General features: G+C 36.4%; 1 protein-coding gene across 5 annotated transcripts in view; it reads right to left on the minus strand.

Moving 5' to 3' along the window:
- The window catches only part of tiam1a (TIAM Rac1 associated GEF 1a), a 94,867-nt gene that overhangs the window by 42,563 nt on the left and 39,799 nt on the right, over window positions 1-12,505 (minus strand). For all 5 annotated transcript variants that reach the window (XM_073874250.1, XM_073874249.1, XM_073874254.1 and 2 more), the window contains exons 2-5: window positions 6,666-6,758; window positions 4,129-5,065; window positions 2,692-3,169; window positions 145-317 (exon numbers count right to left, since the gene is read on the minus strand). In XM_073874250.1, the coding sequence (XP_073730351.1) occupies window positions 145-317; window positions 2,692-3,169; window positions 4,129-5,055 (1,578 nt within the window). In that variant the 5' untranslated portion in view covers window positions 5,056-5,065; window positions 6,666-6,758. The remainder of the gene's footprint in view (window positions 1-144; window positions 318-2,691; window positions 3,170-4,128; window positions 5,066-6,665; window positions 6,759-12,505) is intronic.

Raw genomic sequence — 12,505 nt, forward strand, 5'->3', positions numbered from 1 at the left:
ATTAGGTCTGTGATGAAAAATCATTGGATGAGAGCATCACCAAAGGTACTCAAATGTTTGCAGCACAATTTGAGTTAGGAGGAGTAACTTGATTTATGTGCAATAATAATATTAGATAATAATAAGAGATTCAGGATGACTTACCTGAAATAGGAAGGCATCTCCCAGTGCATTGCTTAAGCAAAACACAAAGTCTTTTTTGGGATGTTCTGGGACAGCCTGTACAATGCTGTTTTCCACCCAGACCGCATGTTTGTGAATGCTGTTATGGTCAATCCCCGAACGGCCATCCGTTTCATAGAAAAACAGAGTGCATCCTGGGAAATTAAAGAAAGAAGGAGGACTGTAATCTGAAACATGTAATCTTCAAAAGTTTTGGGTCGTTTATTTTTAAGAATGAATGCATAATGGGTAATAGGTATTTTAAAAGAAATGGGTCAGTGACAAAAAACGGTTTGGCAAGATGAGAAATTGAAAAATCTTTTTTAAAAAAAACTTTTAAAAGCATGCATCATTTCAATGCACATAGTGTTTTTATGTAGATTGTTTTTTTTGCAATAAAAAATTACATTTGCACCATTTTTATGAAAGTTAAGACTGAATAGACCTGAAAATGTCAAATGGTGTAACCGGCAATTGCGCCAAAGAATGAGATATATTAAATATTTTATCCACCTTGATGGCATATAAGCATAATCATCATCATCCAAAAAAAAATTATAATATCATTTTATTAGTTATTTCTAAATCTAAATTTTAATGCGTTTTTGTAATATTTGTCCTGAAATTTATGAAAGTTAAGACTGAATGGATCTGAAAATGTCAAATGGTGTAACCGGCAATTGCGCCAAAGAATGAGAAATATTAAATATTTTATCCACCTTGATGGCATGTATGCATAATCATCATCATCAAAAAAAAACATTTTATAATATCCGTTCATTAGTTATTTCTAAATCTAAATTTTTATGCGTTTTTGTAATATTTGTCCTGACATTTATGAAAGTTAAGACTGAATGGATCTGAAAATGTCAAATGGTGTAACCGGCAACTGCGCCAAAGGATGAGAAATATAAAATATTTTATCCACCTTGATGGCATGTACGCATAATCATCATCATCATCAAAAAAAAAAAACATTTTATAATATCCTTTCATTAGTTATTTCTAAATCTAAATTTTTATGCGTTTTTGTAATATTTGTCCTGAAATTTATGAAAGTTAAGACTGAATGGATCTGAAAATGTCAAATGGTGTAACCGGCAATTGCGCCAAAGAATGAGAAATATTAAATATTTTATCCACCTTGATGGCATGTACGCATAATCATCATCATCAAAAAAAAAAAAACTTTTTATAATATCCGTTCATTAGTTATTTCTAAATCTAAATTTTTATGTGTTTTTGTAATATTTGTCCTGAAATTTATGAAAGTTAAGACTGAATGGATCTGAAAATGTCAAATGGTGTAACCGGCAACTGCGCCAAAGGATGAGAAATATTAAATATTTTATCCACCTTGATGGCATGTACGCATAATAATCATCATAAAAAAAACATTTTATAATATCCGTTCATTAGTTATTTCTAAATCTTAATTTTGATGCGTTTTTGTAAAATTTGTCCTGAAATTTATGAAAGTTAAGACTGAATGGATCTGAAAATGTCAAATGGTGTAACCGGCAACTATGCCAAAGGATGAGAAATATTAAATATTTTATCCACCTTGATGGCATGTACGCATAATCATCATTATCATAAAAAAAAAACATTTTATAATATCCGTTCATTATTTTTTTCTAAATCTAAATTTTTATGTGTTTTTGTAAAATTTGTCCTGAAATTTATGAAAGTTAAGACTGAATGGATCTGAAAATGTCATGTCAATGAGAAATATTAAATATTTTATCCACCTTGATGGCATGTAAGCATAATCATTATCAAATAATAATAATAATAATAATTTTATAATATCATTTCATTAGTTATTTCTTAATGTAAATTTGAATGCGTTTTTGTAATATTTGTTCTGACACATGCGAAAGCAGCTTTGTTTTCTTAATAATCTTGTATGTAAAAAAATCATATTACACTAAACTAGATGATTATATTTTATTCCACGTTTTTTTAATGAATATATTTATATTTTCATTTTAAAAAACACTAGTTACACCAGTTGACACAGACCAGTTACACCACACTGACATTTTTGCCATTATCCCCCAAATATTCTTTCAAAATTAAATAAAACCAGAAATTTTAGACTTGGTCCTCAAAAAAAGAAAGAATGAATGCAAGTAAAAAGCAATTTTTTTTAGAAATTTTAACCCTTTTACATTTAATTGAACCATAATGACACAAAATAATTAACGTCACACCATTGACCCAGACACCATAATAGTCATAAGAAGATGAGGTCTTAGCTTTTAGATGTCAGAAAATGCAGTAATAACTTGATTTGAAGCAGATTTGATATTTCTGTAACTTTGGCAGTATGATCAAATAATTAATCTTGATAAACATGGAAATTAATACAATTGATATTATCACACTAGAAATGGTAGCATTGAATTTTGGGACACACATTTTGGCATATATAATAGGTCATGCATACAGAAGTGCTAATAAACGCTGTATTCGTGCTGCAAAATAATATGGTAGCTTGCTTTTTAAAAGTAGCCTTTGTCTCACCTTTGAGTGACACCCAGTACTGTTTCCACTTCCTTTTTGCTGCCGACTCCACCCTCTTATTCTTCTTATGCACCAGGAAGTTTTTCACAGCCAGTATGCCAGCCTTCCGCACCGTGCCGTGGGCCGTGGTGAGCAAAATGTCCGAGGGGTAAACAGAGCTGAGGGTTCCACTGCTCCGCTCATCGCTAGCAGCCGAACTTGCTTCTTCTAAGCAATCCCGCGTTTGTCTGGAGTTCAAGTCCAGTTCCTGACGAAAGTTCTCGTACACTCCTTGATCTCCACCCGATTGTCGCTGATCCCCTCCACCTCCGCTGCTGCTCCCGCTGTCGCTTCCTGCGAAGATGCTCTCGCTAGCAGTGGAGTACACGGAGAAAGACGCAGACATGGCCTTGCAGCGCCGCGACGAGTGTTCGACTTCAGCCAGTCCTCCGTCGATACCGCTGTCTCCATACTCGCTACCCTCACCCGCCGTGATATCCTACATGCATGTGTGGACACATAAACCCAAGTGCACAATTTAATAAGGATAAAACAAGACACTCCCTTTACAGTGGAAGAACATCATTTGGGACATCCTCTGCACAACCACTCCTCCAAATTTTACACCAAACAAAGGTCTGACGTTTTAGAAAAATGTCAACGGAAGCAAAACAGCTCTTCTTACTTTCCACTTTAAGCAGAAACAAAGAATGAAACTAATCTCTACTTGTTCTCAACTTGTTTACCTGTGCACGAAAGAGGAATTGAAAAAAGACGACTGCAACAGAGAAGGTGCGGCTTCCCTTTGCTGGCATAAAAAAAACACTTTTACTGTACCTCCTAAAGATCCTTTCAGGTTGATCGTGGGAAATATCGCATTTCAAACCAATCAAAAGTTCAAGGCAGGGGCCCGAATTTAAAGCTTTAGCATGACTCAGGGCTTTTATGTTAGAAGTGTCCCCTGAGACCTTCCAAAATTCAAACCTTTTTAAGAACACATCAAATATGCACAAAAAAGCTGTGTTTGAATGGAGGATCAAGAGATTTTTGGGCTTTCAGTTTACTAAAGATCCAGAATGATGGAGATGATATGAAGCTTTTTACAGGCTTTTATCAGCAAATCCCATAAGGACGTTGTTTTTATTCAGTTCTTGGGTCACATGACTCTTTTATTCTTTACTCACGTATTGTTCCAACATGTTGTTACTTTAATGGCACATTAAAGGAGAGCAGGAGAGGTTTAGGGTCCCTTTTCTTATCATACAATGAAGGTGAATGGTAAACAGGGGCTGTCCATCTTTCCTCAAGACTAATTAGGGTAATATTAAATTCAAATGTATGTCTATTCCTTACACAAAGCTATTGTATACCATTAGAATACATGCTATATAGTGCACCCTCTTTATGGACCGTTTTTATGGTACTTTTATAATATGTTGGGTAAGAAGCATAACTCACATGTGTCGTTTGTGCACGTCGGCCCTGCATACATGAACGGATGGTAGCCTTGTGATTGGACAGTCCCTCTGACAGGCAGTGGGAGCGACGACAAGGAAGAGTGTATGCTGCGTATCCATTCCCTTCTTCCTCTTCCGGAGACAAGACCTCTCCGTTCATTATGCCCCCTTTGGTCCTCTCGGGACCATGACCGTTATAGTGATGGTGGGAGCCATGAAGTGAAGGTAGCCTCTCCGTGCAAAGTTCATCTAAAGAGTTAGCTCTCTCTCCGGGATGAGACTCAAGCGTCCGTGGGGTGGAGGTGCGCCGTCTTCCTCCACATTTAGCGAATCCTTTATCTACAACCTCGGTTCTCCCGATGATCTCCTCTGTGCTCGTCAGATGCTCTTGGCTTAGATCCGAACATGAGAACTCCATTGAATCCTCTCTCCAAATATCTGCAGATTTGGATCGCTTCTTCTTGAAGCTACTTCCTTCCCGAGGACCATCTTTGGTTCTCTGTAGGTACGTGTCCTTACTTACGAAAAGTCTGGTTTCATCGCAGCTTTCTGGCACCACCGTGTCCATCTCTACGCCATCCTCAGAGCCTGGCGTGATGGTGGGATCCCCAGTGCTGTCGTGGAAAGAAACCGGTCGCAAATTCATAGCCATCCGGTCCACCCAAATGTTTCCTCCATAGCCCTTCAGAGCATCTGTTTTTTTAAATGGTTCAAGGCCGTTTTCACTAAGGGATTGTGGGATGGAAGGGGTGCTGCTGGATCTCGTGCTGGTCTCAGAGTCGCGGTGTTCACCCTTGTTGGACGAGGCTTGACGTGATCGGCGAGAATGCTTGATTCGAAGTGATCGGGTCATGTGCTTTCGTGATAGGTGGCCCTGCCCCTCACTGTAGTAGGTGTGGTCTCCATTTTGGCTCTCCACGTTTCCCATGATTTAACGTCTGTGAAAAACAAAAACACAGGTGGAGTGCAGATCAATAAAGATGTGTTTAAAAGCACATGTGGATTACATTGCTAGAGAGCCTGGGTAACATTTTAATGGTAGATTTGTCGGTCTTTAGGGCTCTTAAACCTGAATGACCAAAAAACACCATATTTGTAACTGACCTCATAAAAGTATTTGCAGCCCAGGGGCAGCATACCTGCTGAGATGTAAAGTGTCATTTAAAAAAAGTTTGTAAAGTTCACAGTGTACAGAGTGAAAGCAACTAAACCAAAAAGATGGAGGAGAAAATCAGTCTCACAGTTAGTGCTAAAATACATGTGATCAGAACCAAATTGATGCACATAAAGCAAGAGAAAGAGGGAGAGGCGGGGGAATGTGAAACCTTTCTGTAACCTCCATTAGACACTTCATGGTATGTGTGTTTCAGTTATAATCTGTTGAAATTGTTGGAACGAATTAATTCAAATATAATTTGTTACACTCCTAAAAAAAAACACAGTAATGTGATCAGATTCTGTATGTAGAACCCAAATGTTCTGAAATCATATTTCATTATTTAGGGTAAAATGTTGAATCATATATTATTTTGTCAATATGTTGTACACTGTCAAAAAAGGTAAAAAAAAATTACATCTTTCCTATACGGCAAAAAAAAGAAAAACAATATGCTAAATACATTTTGTAGAAAGTAAAGCTTAATTAAATATTTTGTTTTTATTTGAAAATATATTTAATTTTAACCTTCATATATTAAAACTTTTTTATGTATTTCAGGGCCAAAAAATACATTTCTGATTTTACAACCCATACGGCAAAAAAAAATAATTCCTGGCCAAAATATAAAATGTGTAAAGTATAAGTATAAAATGTATGTATAAAATATATATGTATAAGTAAATAAAATAAACATATATATATATATATATATATATATATATATATATATATATATATATATATATATATATATATATATATATATATATATATATATATATATATATATATATATATATATATATATATATATATATAAATGCTTTAAATATATATTTATTTTTTTAATATATTTTACAAAAAATACCTAAAAATATATTGGTGAAAATTTTTTTTTCAAACATGAATATACGTATATGCTTTAAATATATATTTATTTTTAAAATATATTTGAAAATATACAAAAAATTGCGTAAAATATACTGGTAAAATACTTTTTGTAAACATATTTAAAAATATATTTCAGCACCTATATTTTTGCCCAAAATTATATTTAAAAATAAATTATATTTAAAAATACATATATTTTTCCCTTATGGGTTGCACCTAAAGAGGTCAAATTAATACCTCAGACATACATACTGGTACCAAAGAGTGTATATTAGTACCTCAAAGTTACATATTGGTACCAAGTGTATACATATTTGTACCTAAATGGTACATATTAAGACCTTTTTAAAGGGTACTGCACCAGTGACAGCTTGAAACCACTTTTGGACCATTTCTAACAGTGTATATATTATTATGCATAATAAATATTTTATATTTGTGCAGTGCTTTACTGTATTACGTCATGTTTATGTGATCAGCAGCAGTACCTGAGGTAGAACCAATGGATCAGATGCATTTCCAGTGAACCATATTCCTATTTTTAGACCGCATGGTCCTGGTCAGCGCTATGGTAGTTTTCCCTGCAAAAAAAAAACACATACAATAGACGTTTATAAACAAAGGGAACAAAGATCGAATCAGATGGTTTTAGGTTTCTGAAAATGTAATAGGTTGATTACACAACACCTGGTCTAATATGCCGTCACAGATACACACACAACACTCATACAACAGTACTTGCTGTTGTTTCTCTTGTGCAAGACCTTTCATGCTGCATGAGAGGAAGAACTTTCTGAGATATATCTCAGTTCCTTAAGAAGCCAACAATAAGTTAATTATGACAGAAAATCAACTCAGTCTAGAAGTAGTCTTAAATCTGAACCTCGGTTACAATATGGATCTGACCTCATTTCTTTCAATGCAAAGCCTGCACAGAGAAAGAAAAAGGAACCTCATCTCCATACTGCAGCAGCAGGTATGAAAATGAGAAGATGGATCGGACGCTCCTGGCAAAGTTTATGGATAAGCATCAGAAAGACACCAGGGCTTCCTTAAATAACCAGAGATAGATATAGTGAGAGAAAAAGAGGCTGAAGAGAAAGTGTATTAGGGACAATTTCTAAAGTCTGGAGTTACTGAATACAGAAACTTTGGGACATGACCAGAACACCACTGTCAGACAAAATGGTCAGATATGGAACCTATGTGACTGGTACTTTCAAAAAGTACACCTTTATACTTATATTAGTGCCAAATGTATACATAGGTGCACCTAAATCGCACATATTAGGAACGCTTTGAAGGGTCTGCCCCAGTGACAGCAAGAAACCATTTTTTTGACCAGTGTCAGTGTAGGAACACCCTAGACCAAAACTTATAAGCAAACCCTATAGCAACATCCACAATATCCTACAATGTAAATAAAAGGTGGTTCAACTTTAAAAAAAAAAGTTAATTTTAAGTTAAAATTTAAAATATTAGTTGACAAAATTTTTTTTGAGTACGGTAATATTTTTATGTTGAATTAACTCAAACTTTTAAGACAACCAGGTAACTTACATTATTAAGTTGAACCAACAAATCTTTTTTTAAAGTGTATTTTTACATTATTGGGCATGTTTTCCATAACCAAGCACTTTTTTGTTTTTTACAGATAATGTAAAAAATCTAGTTTTATATTGTGTGTGTGTGAGAGTCTGTTGTTTCTCTCCGCCAGAGGGTTTGTGATTCAAACAATGAGTTTAACAGAGGCTAGAGATTGTGTGTGTTTATGTGTAGATCTCTGGATCAGGTCCAGCTTCAGCAGCTAGGGTCAACAAAACCTTAAGGGCAACAGAGAGACAAAACCAAAGAGAAAGACCCAGACGATGCTCTCTATTCTCCGGATGACAGTTTGCAGAGAAATATGCATGCTTGGTTGTGTACATGAGAGCAGCAATAGAAAAAAGCTCTATAGCAAGGTTGAGTGGACTTACTGCAGTGCAGAGTTACATAAACTAGAGCTGACCCCATTTTTTTTTTTTTTTTTTTTGCTATCTGGTTGTTAAGTCTGACGTTATGCGCTGCTTCCGGGTCCAACAGCTCACAGATGTCATAGAGAAATAACAAAAAATCACAGCTCTAATACACTCGTATCATAATGAAAAACACCTAATCCTAATTTTTATCTTCTTAACAAAATCCGAGATGACCAGACATGGATTCATGAACGTGGATTTTTTAAGAATAATTAATATATTGTTGTCTTTGATTCTGGGAGCCCAAGACTGCAGTTTACACTGTGAGTTTATAAAATTTTCGCTTACATGTGTGATATGAATAAATAATGCTCATAATCTGTTTAAATAATATCCTCTATTGAAATTAGTGGAGGTTTGGACCTGGAAACAGTATTCCTTACGTCATCACTTAACAACCGGATGCTCGGTTTGGGTTCCTTTCACTGAATGTTTAAGCTCCAGAACTTCATAGTGGAAAATGATGTAACTCTAACCCCATTTTTTTTTACAAGGTCTGCCCTTTACTTAAACTTTAAGTGTTACCTTTGTGCATATGCAGCTGTAGCATAACATAAAGTCCCGTCTTACTGATTTAAAATAAAGGTATTTCATGAGCTGGGGAAAATTGAAAAATATAATTTCGTCAGATGAAAAAACGCCACATATGATATATTTTTTCAGGTCACTTGATGTGCTTCACGAGTTCACACTTACAAATAATTCTGAACAGGGTTATTAATATGCGTATCGTGGGGAGAAGGGGAGGTGGAGGGATGCTGAACTATCTAGGTATGTGGGTGAGTTGATTTTCAGTCTATATAGGTTTATGTTTATGCCTATCAGGTGAAGACCTGATTGCTGATTGTCGACAGCTGGTCATAGTTACAAGGTAATTAGGTTGATTATTTGAACGTGCTCCTCCCGAACTTTGTTAATAAAACATAATTTAGTGATAACTAGGGCTGGGTATCAGCAAGAATCTTGCGATATGATATCACGATAGATGTGTTGCAGTGCAATACCGCGCCCGAGATCAAAGTGCTGCAAACTGTGCTCTTCCGCCATACAATATAGTTAAAAAAAATCCGCTTAAAAAATCGCCACGTTTTATTTTGTGCCACCATACTTACTCGTGTAACTACTCATGTAACAGTCTTTAAATAGGGAAAACATGGAAGTTAGGGGTGTCAACAATAATTGATTCGGCGATGCATCACAATGTGCGCATGCCCGATTCAGCATCGATGGACCAAAGTGCCATAATCGATTCTGTCACCGTGTATTTTCTGGCCTCGAGTGGACAATAAAAACACACCCTTTTCCATGGAAAGCAGACATATGTGCAAATTTTGGATTCTACGAAGTTAATGGGAAACTAGACAAGACTTTATGTGTTTGTAAAACTTCATCCCTGTTTGGATCCTAAAGGGGATCGCACACCGGCCGCGCAGCTCAGCGCGCCGCCCAGTGCCACGGCGTTCTAAAAAAATCGAACACATTGTTTTCTATGAGTATACGCACACTGGCGCCGCCAGGTGGCACCTGTCCGCGCCGCCCAGCTGTGACTCAGGAAGTTGTTCAAATCCCTGTCGCGCCACAGAGCGCCACTCACATAGTTTAACATTAAATAACATCATATTTGTCCCAAAACATTAACGACTAACATTGGCTGCTAATGTATATTTTGCATTTTGCAGTAGACGCTATCTGACGAAGCTTGCGCTATTTAATGTGTACTTCCGGTTTACAATACCTCCGAGTTCTCCTAGGCGCGACGCTCCTCGGCCGGTGTGCGATGCCCTTAAGGAATGAATGGGGCTAGGCTAAATGCTAACACATTCACGACGTGCCGTGCAAAGATAAAGTGCACGCATTGAAAAAATGTATGTATTAATGTATTAATTTGTCTAAGTTGAGGTAAGAACATAGTAAAATATTGGAAACGGTGGTGTTTTTTCTTTAAAGATGGCCTCCAGGTAAACTGACATGGCTAATAGGGATGTTGACCATCTTCTTTATGCAATGATTTTCACTGTGTTTCTCATGTTGCGCGTTGTGATGGCATATAAACATATGTGTGTTAATCAAACACAGATTTTATACCATCTGACACGATTCCATTAAATATCGAACCTTGGACTTCAAAAAAAAAAAAAAAAACACCACAGATGGAATATCTCAGCGGGAATCCAGAGCTAAAATGTCACTGCAGTCATAACTGAAAGGTTAGCGAAAATCGATGAGAAACCGCGAAAACGTGAGTCAGCGAATGAACCGAGTGACCCCCAGCCCACTCTCTCTCTCCTGCTCCTCACCTACGTGATATTCTTGTGCGTCCCTGGTGGGATTCATAAGTAATAAACTGTGATAAATCGAAGGGTAATTACAGAAAGCCTCACGGTGGCACAAAAACCTCAATGACGATTGATATGTAAAGCTCACGTCTCCGGGTTAAGACATCAGAAAAATATCATCTTGCTGCTTATCAATGTGCTATAGCCTTGAGCCGGACGACTCCTGCGGGGTGGAAGCAGGTGGAAAGGATGGAGGAAGGGTGTGAGATGGTGGAATGGCTTGCTGTGTCTCACTGTGAAACTTTAATCACAGGCACTTAGATGGACACCTCCTCCACTTTATTTCACGCACTATGAGGGATGTGCTAGCCTGGGCTCTGTTATTAAAACACACAGACATATTCTCTATACACATACCATCAGGTTTGTGGTCATACTCAAACGCACATGCACAAACATGAATATTGCTCCAAAAATGTATATAAAGGTTAATGTACAGTCAGCTAGTCCAAAAATGCTAAAAATAAATAATGACGTCATTAAAGGAAAACACCACCGTTTTTCAATATTTTCCTATGTTCTTACCTCAACTTAGATGAATTAATACATAACTATCTTTTTTCAATGTGTGTACTTTTCATCTTTGTACAGCGCTTCTTCCATGTGTTAGCATTTAGCCTAGCCCCATTAATTGCTATGGCTCCAAACAAAAGTTTCATTGTGTGCCACCATACTTACTCGTGTAACTACTCATGTAACAGTCTTTAAATAGGGAAAACATGGAAGTGTTTGGTGGCTCCTAATTCATCCCTGTTTGGATCCTAAGGAATGAATGGGGCTAAGCTAAATGCTAACACATTCACGAGGTGCTGTACAAAGATAAAAAGTGCACGCATTGAAAGGCCGTCTAAGTTGAGGTACGAACATAGTAAAATATTGAAAAACGGTGGTGTTTTCCTTTAAACGGGTTTTATTTTGCAATAATGACTGACTGACCAACACAATCTCATGGCAATTTTACAAGGTGGCTAATTCGTATGACCACATTCTTAAGTTTTTTATGATTTGCTTTCGTCCCTGAAATGTTGGAGTTAGGGGGAGGGGTTTGATTGTTATTTCTCTCCTTTTTTTTACAATTTAGTTTGTATGTGTTAATACAATTTATTATTAATAATATGCCACTAGTTAATTCTTGCCTTAGCTTCTATCTTAAAACAGCCCAAAAATGGCAAAAAGGCTTCAACATCATTTACAAAGAATGCAACTATAACTCTCTATAGCTCTGAACCGCACAGTAACTTCACTTTACCTTCTCTAACTCTATCAAAAGTGAAACGTGAACAGATGATGGGGAAGCAAGGCGGTGTGAAAACAAATAACAGACTTTAAAATTAAATTCTGCTGCTACACATCACGAAATCTATCATTATTGAAGTATAATCATCCAAAATGGCTTGGTATATCATATTATAAATGATTAAAGTACAGACAGGAGTGCTTAGAAATAACTCAAAATGGAAAAAATGGTGCTCAGAAATGAAGTCGAATAACTCGATTATGAAACTTAATTTAGGCAGATTTTATAATATCATACATTTTCTATTAGAAAATATTAAAAAGCACTAAGAGATTCATTTATGATTGAATATATTCACAAGACAAACAAAGAAAAGCTGTGAGCGATGCCATTTGTGGACAGAAAAAGCCAAAAGAAAAGCATTTTCCCTTTCTTTCCAAGTCCGCTCCCATTAGTCTAGTACTTCACGTTTTTTTGTCTATGAATGTCTTTAAAGCCTGGAGCAAAGAGCAAGGTTTAAAATCTCCCCAAACCCCAGCTCTGGTGCATAGAGTTGTGGGAAAGCTACAGGGCTTTTATCTTCCTCAATCAGAGAGAGAGAGAGTAAGAGTGGATTAGAAATGCTATCCATTGTTCTTTTAGATGGCATCTGTAATTTTGCATGTGCTCGATCAGCTCTTGTTAGTCTAATTGAGAGAGTACAGACAAAGACACATAGATAATCACAGCCCAGTCCG

Source organism: Misgurnus anguillicaudatus, chromosome 12 (assembly GCF_027580225.2).
Source record: "Misgurnus anguillicaudatus chromosome 12, ASM2758022v2, whole genome shotgun sequence".
Taxonomy (NCBI): domain Eukaryota; kingdom Metazoa; phylum Chordata; class Actinopteri; order Cypriniformes; family Cobitidae; genus Misgurnus; species Misgurnus anguillicaudatus.